The sequence below is a fragment of the Lepidochelys kempii genome, chromosome 6 (genome assembly GCF_965140265.1).
Source record: "Lepidochelys kempii isolate rLepKem1 chromosome 6, rLepKem1.hap2, whole genome shotgun sequence".
In the NCBI taxonomy this organism is placed as follows: domain Eukaryota; kingdom Metazoa; phylum Chordata; order Testudines; family Cheloniidae; genus Lepidochelys; species Lepidochelys kempii.
The window spans coordinates 60,817,021-60,830,252 of record NC_133261.1 but is presented as its reverse complement, the minus strand read 5'-3'; the positions used below and the strand labels follow the sequence as shown (position 1 = coordinate 60,830,252).

The 13,232-nt window shown below is 42.9% G+C and overlaps 1 protein-coding gene across 5 annotated transcripts in view; it reads left to right on the top strand.

Moving 5' to 3' along the window:
- The window catches only part of AMBRA1 (autophagy and beclin 1 regulator 1), a 197,241-nt gene that overhangs the window by 50,852 nt on the left and 133,157 nt on the right, over window positions 1-13,232 (top strand). For all 5 annotated transcript variants that reach the window (XR_012159410.1, XM_073348168.1, XM_073348167.1 and 2 more), the window contains one exon: window positions 5,897-5,983. Coding sequence is in view for 4 of the 5 variants with exons in the window: in XM_073348168.1 (XP_073204269.1) it covers window positions 5,897-5,983 (87 nt within the window). In the remaining variant the exon portion in view is untranslated. The remainder of the gene's footprint in view (window positions 1-5,896; window positions 5,984-13,232) is intronic.

The window sequence follows — 13,232 nt, the reverse complement described above, 5'->3', positions numbered from 1 at the left end:
GGGATTCAACTCTTCTTTGTTACCTTTCTGGGTTAAACCTCCCCTTTTATAGTGGGAAGCAGCTTTGAGCAGGGGGTTGAACTAGATGACCTCCTGAGGTCCCTTCCAGCCCTGATATTCTATGATTGAATACCGTTTAGTTCTCCATAGGATTTGTATATAGAGCAGTGTGTATGGTACTCTGCATCCATAGGGGTCAGAATCCAAGAGCTCTGACAGATAGTTGTGAGCTGAGAGGAATGGGAGGATATGATCCACGGTCCTGCTTCAATTCCACCTTCACATAGGTTTCTTGAGCCCTACTGTCCTTGTGGGAAGATGCAAGACTGAATGCCGAAAAGAATAGTAAAGAAGTTGGCAGAGTGGTCCTCTCTTTGAAGTTGAAGCATCTTGACTATGAATTCCACCCTCATTCGATTTTGGAGGTTGACTGAGGGTGTGATTGTGCCGGGCTAGGGAGACTGTAGCCATCCTTATAAGAGAGTGCTTCAGCATAATTTCTGTTTTTGCCAGGCAGCACTTAGCAGCTTCTGGAGGGTGGGAATGGAGGCTGCCAGAGCAGTAGCATGCTTTGGGGTGCACACTTGTCACATGCACAGAGTGCTTGAGTTGCCTTTTAAAGAGCTCCCCTTTTGATCAGTGCCTCCCTTTTTGAGAGGGGAGGGAAGCCATTAGCTTTGTATAGTTGGATAGCTTAGTTATTTATTGATGTGCATGCTGTGCTGCTGGGTTTGAGACTTCACTGCGCTAAAAAGTTTTAGGAATCTTGTATCCTTGGAAACTGATCCCAAGAAGCTAAACTTGCTGCATTTGAATACCTCCTGAGATCCTTTATGGATTAATCAGTCATTCTGTCCCAAGTGGCCTGGGTGATTAAGTCTTGCTGCCAGCGGGGAGAGTATGAGGATAGTAGGGAGAAATTAATCTGCTAACTCCTGCTGTAACATGAGGGGATTGTGCTGGGTTTTTTAAAGCTACGGCTTCTGGCACTCAGCTGCTCCATGCTAAAGAAACTCGCTAGTGCTCTGGTGGCTGATGAAAATCAAAACTGCTCAGAGGGTTGGAGACATAAAAACATTCTTGGGATGCTTAGCTGCCCTGCAGTTCCCATTTTTCTTTTCCTCCCCACTTCCTTTGCTACTGTCTGTAGCTGCCCATTCCTCTTTTGATCAGTGTGCTCCCAGGTGAGAGCAGCTTGGTGGAAAAGCTTATTCCTGCCTTGTCCCTCTCTCCCTTTTTTATTCTGTTTAAATTGTGTTGTCCGATAACTTGGGCTTCCAGTTCCCTTTTTCCTCTTCCTGACGACTGCTTCTGTTTGCAGTCCCTGAGTAATATTGTGCGGGGTAAAATGATAGTTCCAAAACCTTTTCCTGGGGTGCTGATGTCTGGCAGGCAGGCAGTCCGTTGAGATCACAACAGAGAGTGCTGCCGAACAGAAGGCAATTTATATCTCCTTGTGGTGTTTTTTTTTTAAAAAAAGCCTATTTTAGCAAGTTGGGCTTGAAGCGTCTCCTAGTGTGCGCAGAGTTAATCTTCATCACTGAGGCATTGATTGACAATCTGGAGGATGTTAATGTGTGATTCTCCCCGTGAGCGGGGGAGGAGAGTGGAAATTGCAGTTTCTTTGCTAATTGTACTTTAGATGTCATTTGTGACAATTTCATGTTGTCTAGACAGAGATTGTGGAGCAATTGCTTCAACAGAGCCTAGTGTTAGCCTGCTATGGATCTGGGCAGCACTAGGGGGGAAGGGAGCTCAGTGCTCCAGAAGGGACACTTGAATCAAGCGTTGCCAAGTGAAGGGTTTCAAGAGGAGGTGCAACCTGAATTTTTGTGTGAAAATGTCAGACTGTTTAAAGAAAAGGAGTACTTGTGGCACCTTAGAGACTAACCAATTTATTTGAGCATGAGCTTTCGTGAGCTACAGCTCACTTCATCGGATGCATACCGTGGAAACTGCAGCAGACATTATACTGTGTGTATATAATGTCTGCTGCAGTTTCCACAGTATGCATCCGATGAAGTGAGCTGTAGCTCACGAAAGCTCATGCTCAAATAAATTGGTTAGTCTCTAAGGTGCCACAAGTACTCCTTTTCTTTTTGCGAATACAGACTAACACGGCTGTTACTCTGAAAACTGTTTTGTTTCGTGGCTAGTACTTGTTGCAGCTGCTGTTCCTTCAGGGATCATCTTTTTCTACCTATAACAGAATTACTAGTAATGCTGTTAGCACTGACAGTACTTTGGACTGCTTTAGCCCCTCTGTTAATAATGAAAATAAACCCAGTCTTTGTCTCCTAGACTAGGTCTTCCAAGGGGCAGCTGTTTCTGACCAAGGGATCATTAATTTCTGCTTTCAGGTTCCCAGTGTTGGGCATATTCTAAAGGGGGTGGTGGTGAGTGATCCATTAGTCCATTATGTGGATTTAAGGTCTGGAGTTTAAATTCTAAGGACTACGAAAGTGTATCATTTTAAAAGCAGGCACCACAGTCTCCTTGGGGATTGTAGGTAACAATATTAGTGTCGCAGACCATGGAGGCATTATTGATGGTGATGATAACAGTGCCTTAATTATTGGACCCATTTATCTGGCTATGAAAATAAAAGCTAAACTGCAAGTTGGTCCTCAGGGCTTTAGCTTGGAACAAGTTATTTTAACTAATAAAACAAATCGCTTTGACATTAGTGGTTTTAGGTGCAGGGCATCTCTGCCATCCTTATTTACATTGATGTCAAGAGCACACTTTTATCACTCTTGATAATCTGACAGGACAAAGTGACAAGGTAACCAAAAACCAGTGCTGAAGCTTAAAATCAACCACTGCTCATGGCAACTGAACTTTTATACATGGCATTCGGATGTGGCCTTAGAGTGCATGTAGGGAAGGCAGGTGGGTCTGAGACATGGTGATAACCAGGGTGGTTTTGCTATCCCTAAATTCAGAACGCTTTACCCTTTGGAGGAACATGCTGGTACTTGATGACTGTTCTTTGAATTAATCCATGCAGATAATCTTCGAGACTACTGCAGATTCTCTGAGAATGCTCAGTGGAGTGCATGTGACATTCCTTACCTGGGGGGAGGAGAGAGCCAGGGGCTGAGGTTGTTGTGGGTTTTTTTGTTTTGTTTTTTTTGGGGGGGGGGGGAAGGGATGCTACAGTGCTCAGGGGTGACACCATGCAGCAGTGGCAGGAATTGTGGCTTCTTTGGGAACTGAGTTATGTGCTCTTCAGGAGAAATAACAGAACTTGAATCTCTGGAAAAGTAACCCAGTGCCTAGGTAACTCAGCATTCATTTAAAAAAAAACCAAAAAAAAAACCCGAGGAGTCCTTGTGGCACCTTAGAGACTAACTGATTTATTTGGGCTTTAGCTTTCGTGGGCTAGAACCCACTGTATCAGATGTATGAAGTAAAAGATACAGGAGCAGGTATAAATACAAGAAAGGATGTGGGTTGCTTTACCAAGTGTGAGGTCAGTCTAACGAGATAAATCAATTAACAGCAGGATACCAAGGGAGGAGAAATAACTTTTGAAGTGGTAAGAGAGTGCCCATTACAGACAGTTGACAAGAAGGTGTGAGTAACAGTAGGGGGAAATTTAGTCTTGGGGAAATTAAGTTTAGGCTTTGTAATGACCCAACCACTCCCAGTCTTTATTCAGGCCTAATCTGATGGTATCTCGTTTGCAAATTAATTCCAGTTCTGCAGCTTCACTTTGGAGTCTGTTTTTGAAGGGGGTTTTTTGTTGAGGTCCGTTATTGAGTGACCAGAGAGATTGAAGTGTTCTTCTACTGGTTTTTGAATGTTCTGATTCCTGATGTCCAATTTGTGTCCACCTGGTGAAGTGAAGAAACAGATTGACAGAGCCAGAAGGGTACCGAGAAGTCACCTACTACAAGACAGGCCCAACAAAGAGAGTAACAGAGCACCACTAGCCGTCACCTACAGCCCCCAACTAAAACCTCCCCAGTGCATTATCAAGAATCTACGACCTATCCTGAAGGGTGACCCCTCACTCTCACAGATGCTGGGAGACAGGCCAGCCCTCGCTTACACACAGACCCCCAACCTGAAGCAAATACTCACCAGCAACTACACACCACACAACAAAAACACCAACCCAGGGACCAAACTCTGCTACAAACCCTGGTGCCAATTCTGTCCACATATCTATTCAAGGGACACCATCGTAGGACCTAACCACATCAGCCACACCATCCGGGGCTCGTTCACCTGCACATCTACCAATGTGATATATGCCATCATGTGCCAGCAATGCCCCTCTGCCATGTACATTGGCCAAGCTGGACAGTCTCTACGCAAAAGAATAAGTGGACACAAATCTGACATCAGGAATCCTAACATTCAAAAACCAGTAGCAGAACACTTCTCTCTCTCTGGTCACTCAATAACGGACCCCAAAGTGGCAATTCTTCAACAAAAAAAACGTCAAAAATAGACTCTAAGGTGAAGCTGCAGAGCTGGAATTAATTTGCAAACGAGATACCATCAGATTAGGCCTGAATAAAGACTGGGAGTGGTTGGGTCATTACAAAACCTAAACTTAATTTCCCCAAAACTAATTTCTTCCTACTGTTACTCACACCTTCTTGTCAACTGTCTGTAATGGGCACTCTCTTACCACTTCAAAAGTTATTTCTCCTCCCTTGGTATCCTGCTGTTAATTGATTTATCTCGTTAGACTGACCTCACACTTGGTAAAGCAACGCACATCTTTTCATATATTTATACCTGCTCCTGTATTTTCCACTCCATGCATCTGATGAAATGGGTTCTAGCCCACGAAAGCTTATGCCCAAATAAATTTGTTAGTCTCTAAAGTGCCACAAGGACGCCTCGTTTTTTGGGTTTTTTTTTTGTTTTTGCTGATACAGACTAACACGGCACCACTGAAATCTGTCAGCATTCATTGTCAGTCTGTGAAACCTCGGATTCTCTTGAATTCCTCTGATAATTTAAAGCAGAGATGTCAATTTTAAAACCATAATAGAGGTTTGGTTTGAGAACACAATTATCTTGAAGAGCCTAAGTGTTTAGCTTAATCACTGTCAAGCCTAGGCAGACAGCAAGGCAACAGAAAATCTGCCCCGCTGTGCAAATTCAGTGAAGTTTACACTGCAGCATTTTTCTCTTTTCTGTGGTTGACAGAACATAGAGCAACTGGTACTCTCTAATACTAGCTAGTCCAGGATGGTTAATGGACAGTTTCCAGCCAATAAGCTATTCCCTGGTCTGACACATCCATGCCATGACCAGACAGTGCTGCATTTGGGAGGGTCATTGTCTCAGCTTTTCCATCATGGTTGATTGGAGGCTGCTGGTTTTGGGGAGCTCCGTGTAAGCAAGGTGTTTTGGTGGTGGTGGTGTGGGTTTTTTTGTTTAAGAACAACGAAAAACCCATAAACACATAACTAGTGTAGGCTTTCTGGTGTCCTGTGGCCTGACTTCCGAGCAAGGGAATCAGTGAGGGGCAGTAAACAAACACTGTTTGTCCATGTCAAGAGCATCTTCCAGGCCTGTATGAGCCCCTTAGAATAGGGTGGCAGAAATTCCTGACAGACTGCTAAAGCAGCATCTGTGATTACAGGCCTGGCTACTTTGGACTGCTTGCCATCTGCAGCTCTCTTGAGACATCCATGCAGGAGTGAGTCCTTTTGGGAGTTCTTCCATCCATATAATGGGACTCTTGTATGCTTTGAATCTTTATATGGCAAAAATTTATGCCAGCTATCACTGGCCCTGTTTGTCTGTACAGTCCCATGCATGTCTATAGCAATGAATCAGTCATACAAATAATCTCTGGTGATATAAGGAAGCAGGAGACATGTAGCTGGTCACTTACAGACATTAACATTTTTGCTTTTATTTCTAGGAGGCTGCTGGAGTCTTCCCTCATTTCGTTATCACGCTATGACGGAGCAGGGTCCCGGGAGCACCCAATCTACCCAGATCCAGCCAGGTGAGGACTAAGTACAATCCAGATTCAGTCCAGTTTCACTGCCAGAAGCACTACTGCTGTGGCAGCAACGTATACTGAGCCCCTTGGGAATAGTACTGGTATCTGATCCATCTCACCCTTTATGGCACATAACTGTGGAGATAACCATAGTGTTGGGTTTTGAGAGTCCCATGCCCTTTGTTGACGTTTTGACGAGCTACCTTTCATTTAAATCAAAAGGCCTTGTGCAATAACAGTGAGACAAAAGAGAGGTAATGAGGTACAAAAAGCAAAAGCCTGTTATTGTGTGAGGGTCTTGGTCAAGGTTGGATTTAATCCCATTTGGGAAAGGGAACCTCTTCCTTCTCTCTGTCTATATCTGTGTCAGATGAATCAAGTGGAGGGAAAGACTCCATACAACCGAACGCAGATCTGAGGTTCTTAAGGAACCTGGAGGATGACCTTATGATTCAGAAAGCTGATAATTCAAACCAGAAGAGAAGCCACCCTGGATCTGCTGCTTGACTAATGGGAAGGGACCAAGTAAGGATGTGAAAATAATAGGGTAGGTTAGAGCCAATGATAGCAACCTATTTTGATGCAACATAGTAAGGCGAGGGGATGTAGAGAGTGCAGAGGAGGATCATCCTGGATTTTAGGAAAGCAAATATTTGAGAAATTAAACTAAGAAATTTAAGTAAAGGTGATGGAAGTATTGTGATGCATGAATGTAGGAGAAGGCTAGAGAATCCCTAGATGCCATAGAATACAATGGCTCTAAAAAACAAAAATACAGACAAGGAGACTGGTGTGACTTTGAGGGCATGGCTCAAAGATCTGAGTATGAAGAAACCTAACAAAATATGGAAATAAAAGACAATATGTGGTCAAGTCTTGGGGGTAAATAATAAAGGAAGGATGAGTTAATGCTGCTGAAGGGGGTAAGAGCTTTAAGAAGGGAACTTACAAACACATATTGGGGGAAAATACTACAGAGGAAGCAGGCTCATCAATAAATGAGTGATGAAATCAATGATAAATCTGATAAATCTGTATCTCCACAAGAAGGGCGGGGGAGAGAAAAGGCCTATTCTGAGAGCCTTGTAAATGTAACTGTTGATGAAAGCAGGTGAGAGAATACTTGGAAAAATTTAACCTATCCACATGTGTGAGTCTGAATGGCACGACTTAGGGTGTTAAATGTGTTGGCTAACAAAAAGCAAACCACTGAAAATTATTTCTGAAAGTCCCGAAACACTGACATTAGAGAGAGAAACATGTGCAGTGCTGTTTAGCCCATGAAGACGTTGATAGGTGAAGGTATTTTGGAGAACTAAAAAAAAATCAAATGTGGCAAAATTGTCAAAACCAGAAAGGAGTAATTTCTGCCCATACTGCTTAGCATATCAAGAAAGCAACAGATGGGGTAGTGTGACCCACAGAGAGAAGCTGTCAAAAGTGGGTAATGGAACCATGAGCAATAAGCAGCATTGGAGGTTTATAAAGACTAAATTGTGACAAATGTGATCAGTTTTGGAAGGAATTAGCAAAGCTAATGACTGAGAATTCGGCAGCTATATCATCATCTGGTATAGCTACTCATGAAACCTTTGACACTGTCATGTGAACTGAAGTTGGGTTAAAGGAACCCTATGCAAAGGGAAACAGTCAGTGGGAATGTACTGAGGTTAAGTGTCCAGTGAGTTGCTGCAGGAGCTGAGTTTAATGTCAATATTTTCATGATCTGGAAGAGATTAAATCTGCATGTTGTTACTGCAGATGAGGCTAACTTGAGAGGTTTGGCATTCCCCAGTAAAGAGAGTAACATAAGCGAAATTGAAAAAAGGCAGTGTCCACACAAGGAGTTATACTGGTATAATACCTGTCTAATTACAGCAATAAATCTCCCTGTGTAGACAAGGTTAGTAAAATGGGTAAGGACTTAAAATACACATCTTATCCCAGAAAAATATAAGAGCATTTATCCATCTCTGGGAAGCTAATTTGAAATCCCAGCATTCAATGGGAGGGAGATGCTGTGGAAAGACTCAAGGATAAAAGAGGCAGTAAATGATTATAAGCCTATAATTCAACATGGTGTCAAAAATATGACTGAGTCCACTGCCACAAAACCTTCATGAACTATGAGCTTTCATTCTGGAGTGTGGGCTGAGGGCTAGTGTTTCTCTGAGGCTCTGAATGTTGCCATCACTCTTGGGTGATTGAAAACCAGAAAGATGCTGACAAATGTATCAAATGTGTGTTAGAGGGCTGATGAAAGTGGCTAAAGGGGGGCTGGAGGGATTTATTTATAAGGAAAGATTAAAATTAAATGTTAAGAATACATGGGGCAACAGAAAACTTAATCTAAATATGTGGGAATTTCCTAACAGTGAGCGCTATTAGGTGCAATGTGGAAGACACACCATTGACTGGAACACCTAAATCCAGAGTGGCTTTCTGGGAGATGAGTCTTAGGCTATGTTTACACTACGCACCTTTTAGCGACACAATTGTGCCGCTACAGCCAGGCCGCTAAAAGGTGCGCAGTGTAGCTGCTGTTTGTTGGCAGGAGAGAGCGCTCTCGCCAACAAAAAAACTTCCACCCCCAACGAGCAGCAGCAGCTTTGTCAGCAGGAGCGTGCTCCTGCCGACAAAGCTCTGTTCACACCGGTGCTTGTTGGCGGTAAAACTTTTGTTGTTCGGGGGACGGAGGGGGTGTTTTTCGCACCTTTGAACGACAAAAGTTTTACCGACGAAAGTCCAGAGTAGGCAAAGCCTAATGGATCTTTTCCGTGTTGAATTTCTGTAACATGTGACAGCTGTTCCAGGTATCTGATACACTGGGGAACAAAATCAAGTGCAGTTTTCATCTTGGAAACAATTTTTAAAACAAGTTCTTGCTCTCACCACGTGGAACTTTGAGGGCTGTAAGTAGTGGTGGAAGTTTTAAGTGTGAGAATTGGGATTATAAGGATCTACTGGAGGAAAAGGCCAGTGTTGAGATTAACCTGTGTTAATAGCAGATCCTTCTCCCCTGCAAAGGATTAGGTGCATGGATCTATCAACTGGAGCTGAAAGTTTGAGTGGGGTTAAGGGTATGATCATTGCATAGCTTCCCTCAGGTTTATTGGTTATGCTCGTCCAAAGGGCATCCTTTGAGACAATGGGATCTTTCCAATTTCCCCTAGACGTTCCTAGAAATGTAGGGGAAGTTGTTATTTCCATGGATTGCAGTTGAGTATGCTGCAGAATCTTCTGATGTTACAACAAGAGGTCTGAGCCTACCAGATGCATCCTACAAAACACAGTGGAAAAGTTACTCGAAGCAGAGATGGAATTAAATAACTTTAATAAAAATAAATAAATAAATACACAAGCTGTGTCTTGTCTCTAGGGGAGGTTTAAAAACTTCAGCCACACTTTAAAGAATTTCAGTTCAAGGTGATTCTGTTTGATCTAGATTTTTAGGTTGCACCCACCACTTGTTGTATGAGGAGTGGTGCTTGGTTTGAATGAATAGTGTAGGATATGGAATGAGGCAAGGAAAATGTGGATCACTTTGAAGCTATGTTTCAAAATTCCCAGGAATCTTATGATGAAGTTGAAAGGGCCTGTCCTCTGTTTAGATGGTCTCATTGATTGGACTTCAAGGTCAGCTTGGCTGTTAAGTCCTTTCCCTGGACTTCCAGATTTACTAAGACAATAGAAAAGGAAAGGAAAGCAGCAAGGGAATTGCTGCCCTAGGACAGGTGCTCTTTGATGGCAGCTATGCTAGTACAGCTTGAAATAAGGATGTTCATATTAATATCCCAGCTAGACCGTTTTACTTGGACTCTGTCTCTCCAAGCAGCTACATGTCAGACTGTATGTAGTAGAAAACACTCCAAGAAAATTTAAGTTGCTGGAGCAGTTACTATGGGTAGGACCGGTCACTCTCGTTAAAGTGTGTATGGTAACACCCATTGTTTCGTGTTCTGTGTGTATATAAATCTCCCCACTGTATTTTCCACTGAATGCATCCGATGAATTGAGCTGTAGCTCACGAAAGCTTATGCTCAAATAAATTTGTTAGTCTCTAAGGTGCCACAAGTACTCCCTTTTTCTTTTTACTTTCCTGTTGTAGACTGGTATTCCCATGCTGCCATCAGGCTGACTTTGAGAACAACCATGAAGTGCTGGAAGCCATACCACAGAACCTTGATAACAGACAGAGGAGGTTTTGGGACCTGCTCTGCTGATCTAATGGTACTTGCAGGCTTGACAACAGAGTAGAAACTGTAAATCAGTTACTTAATTAAAATATACGTTGACGGCTGAGTCTTGTGTACTAATGAAAGCAAGTCCATCGGCTTTAAACAGCTCTGCTGTCAGCAACAGGGAGGGGGAAGTTACTCTGCTTCTGGACAGCTTGGGGCTGGGGACATGAAAGTGCAAGTGTAATTCTCCCTTGGTCAGAAGGAGTGCCTAGTGTTACTTTAGCGATCCTTCAGGTATTTTCAGGAACATAGACCAGAGTTCCTTCAGCAGGTGGAGAGTTTTCCCAGAAAACAAGGGGAGGGAGGGATGCTTGAGGCTTGGAGAATCCTCATTCTGAAAAGAAGTGGTCTTCCCTAGGATCTTGATTGCCCATTTATCTACATGGCCAGACTGGTTAGACTTCTGTGGGTTGTAACCAAGGACTTTGTATTGCCTAGTAAATCCCTCCCTGCATGCTCACTTCTCTCTTTAGGGAGCGGTATCTTTGAACTTTTGCTTTAGTGCCAACTAAAGCAAGTGTTTAATGCCATTCAGTTCCTTCTCCTCTAGATTCCTCATCGGTCAGCACCATTGCTCCATGCTGTAGTCTTTGTGAGACTGTGCTGCTTGAGGCTGAATTCTGCACTGCCAAAATTGGCCTCAGGGTTCACAGTCAGCAGCTTGAACAATTGTTGTGTCACATCCAGCAGTGCAGTCTCTCAGTCTGTGCCATCTGCGTTGGTAATTGGATTCCATTCACTGCAAGCATCTGTGTGATCCATATGCACCTCATGTACTGAGTTAATTTGGATCCTGTGGTGTCAAAAGTAGTCTACTGTCTTGTGAACTGCTACACAGTTTGTGTGTTGCTAGGGGTCTCTGACAGAATACATCTCTTTATTCACATCCTATATGCTATTGTAATAATCTTTGTACAAGTAGGCCTTGTAGGATAACATTTGAAAACTCAAAATTTGCTGGTCAATGTTGTCCTGGTAAAATGTGTGGCAACACTGTATGTGAAGTTATAAGATTCCCCTCTATGGTGTTAACCATGTTCCAAACCAGACAGCCCTGCCCAAACAGAAGTTGGCGAACAGGTCTGTCCTAAACAAAGGAATGTGTGCTCTGCTTAGTTTGATTTAAGCAATAAGCACTGCCTTCAAGCAGGAAGGGAAGACAAAGGAAGTTCAAACAGGTGAAACAACCAGCAGGGACTATCCTTCCACATAGACTCTCTTTGGCTCCTGGTTCTTGGATGAAAATGTTTTTCAAGAGGGGGACTGAAACTATAAAAAGGAGGGACAAATACCCCAAGGGACCCTCTCTTACTTTCTGCCCATCACATTCACTGCATTTGAAGAGACAAAGGAAGCAGGTGTTAGACTCTGTGGGAGAGATTCTGATTTGAGAATTTGGTCACTAATCTGCTGGAGCATGAGCTGAGAAACTTTGCTTGACTCGAATACAGTTTGTTAGGCATTAGTAAACATTTTATCTTTATTTTTCTTGTAACCATTTCTGACTTTTACGCCTCGTTACTTATACTCACTTAAAATCTCTCTTTGTAGTTAATCAATTTATTTTGCTGTTTTATCTAATCCAGTATGTTCAAGTTGAAGTATCTCGGTAACAAGTTGTGTACATATTATTTCCTTTAAAGAAATAACAAACTTAATAGGAATAACTAATTTAATATATCTGTACTGTCCAGGAGAAGGCTGGGCAGTACAGGTCATAGATTTCTGAGGGAAAATCTGGAACTGGGAGTGTGTTGGGGTCACCAAGTCATAATTTTTAGGGCTGTTAAGAGCCAAGATGTGGCTGTCTGGCTCCAGCACATGCAGAGACATAGCTGGGAGTGACTTACATGTGGTGACTGTTTGAGAGCAACAAGGCATTGTAAAGGGCACCCCAGATTACAGGGCAGGGGTGACACAGCTACTCATTAGTCTGGATTTTACTCTGGTATGTCTAAGGTGCTTGTCTGTTTTTGTCACTGGCCTGTTAGAGACATGGGTGGGGAATACAGAAATGAACTAATGTTTAGAGCTTGCTGTTGTACTGGCTTTAGCAAAGGACTGGCTGAATCTAGTAATCAGGGTGTCTTAAGAGACCTATATAGAGAAGATAGGACAAATAAGAGCAGTTGTTGCCTCACCAGCCTATTGCTTCTCATTTTTTTCTGCACTGAGGACTTATAGGACAAAGACAAATGGGGAAGCCCACCAGTAACGTTTTGTGAGGTTTTGTTAAAAAAAAGTTGTTCATCTTGGATATATTTTAAGATTAAAACCCAGTAGTTTTCCGGTTTAGCCATGTTGTTTACTGTTGGCTGAGACTCTTGGTGTCAAAGGGTTTGGGATCACAGCAGGAGTGGTGCATGATGGATCAGTTTCTTCAGTTCTCCACTAATGTGTCTCTTTGAATTGAAATTTCCTTGGGATTAGTCAGTGCCAGGCAGTGAGGCAGATTACCTGGGGTGTGTAAGGGTGAGGCGTCTTCTTGGAAAGATGCACTTTTGCTGCAGTGGGGAAGCCTCTGACAAAGGGCTATAGCAATTTATCTCTCAAAATCATCTCAAATGTGGTTCTGCTCTGAATTGTGGCTTTGTGGGCTGGGGACATATGGGAAGCACCATAACTGATCTGTTCCCTATGTTTGCTGCTGGTGATAGCAGAAAGAACTGAATAGGTCTCAGAATTACTAAGAGGTCTCAAAATGTAATTGTAAACAGGGAATCATCATCAAGTAGATGTATTTGTGGGACACCTCCTCCCAGAGGGATCAGTTCTTGGCTCTATGGTGTATAACGATTTGGGAAAAAACATAAAAACATCACTGATAAAGTTCACAAATGATCCAAAAATTGGGCAAATGGTAAATAAGGAAGAGGACAGGTCACTGATACTGAGCAATCTGGATCCCTTGGATGGCTGGGAGCAAGCAAACTATGCGTTTTAATATGGCTAAATATAAATGTCTACATCTAGGAACAAAGAAAATAGGCCATACTTACGAGATAGGGACC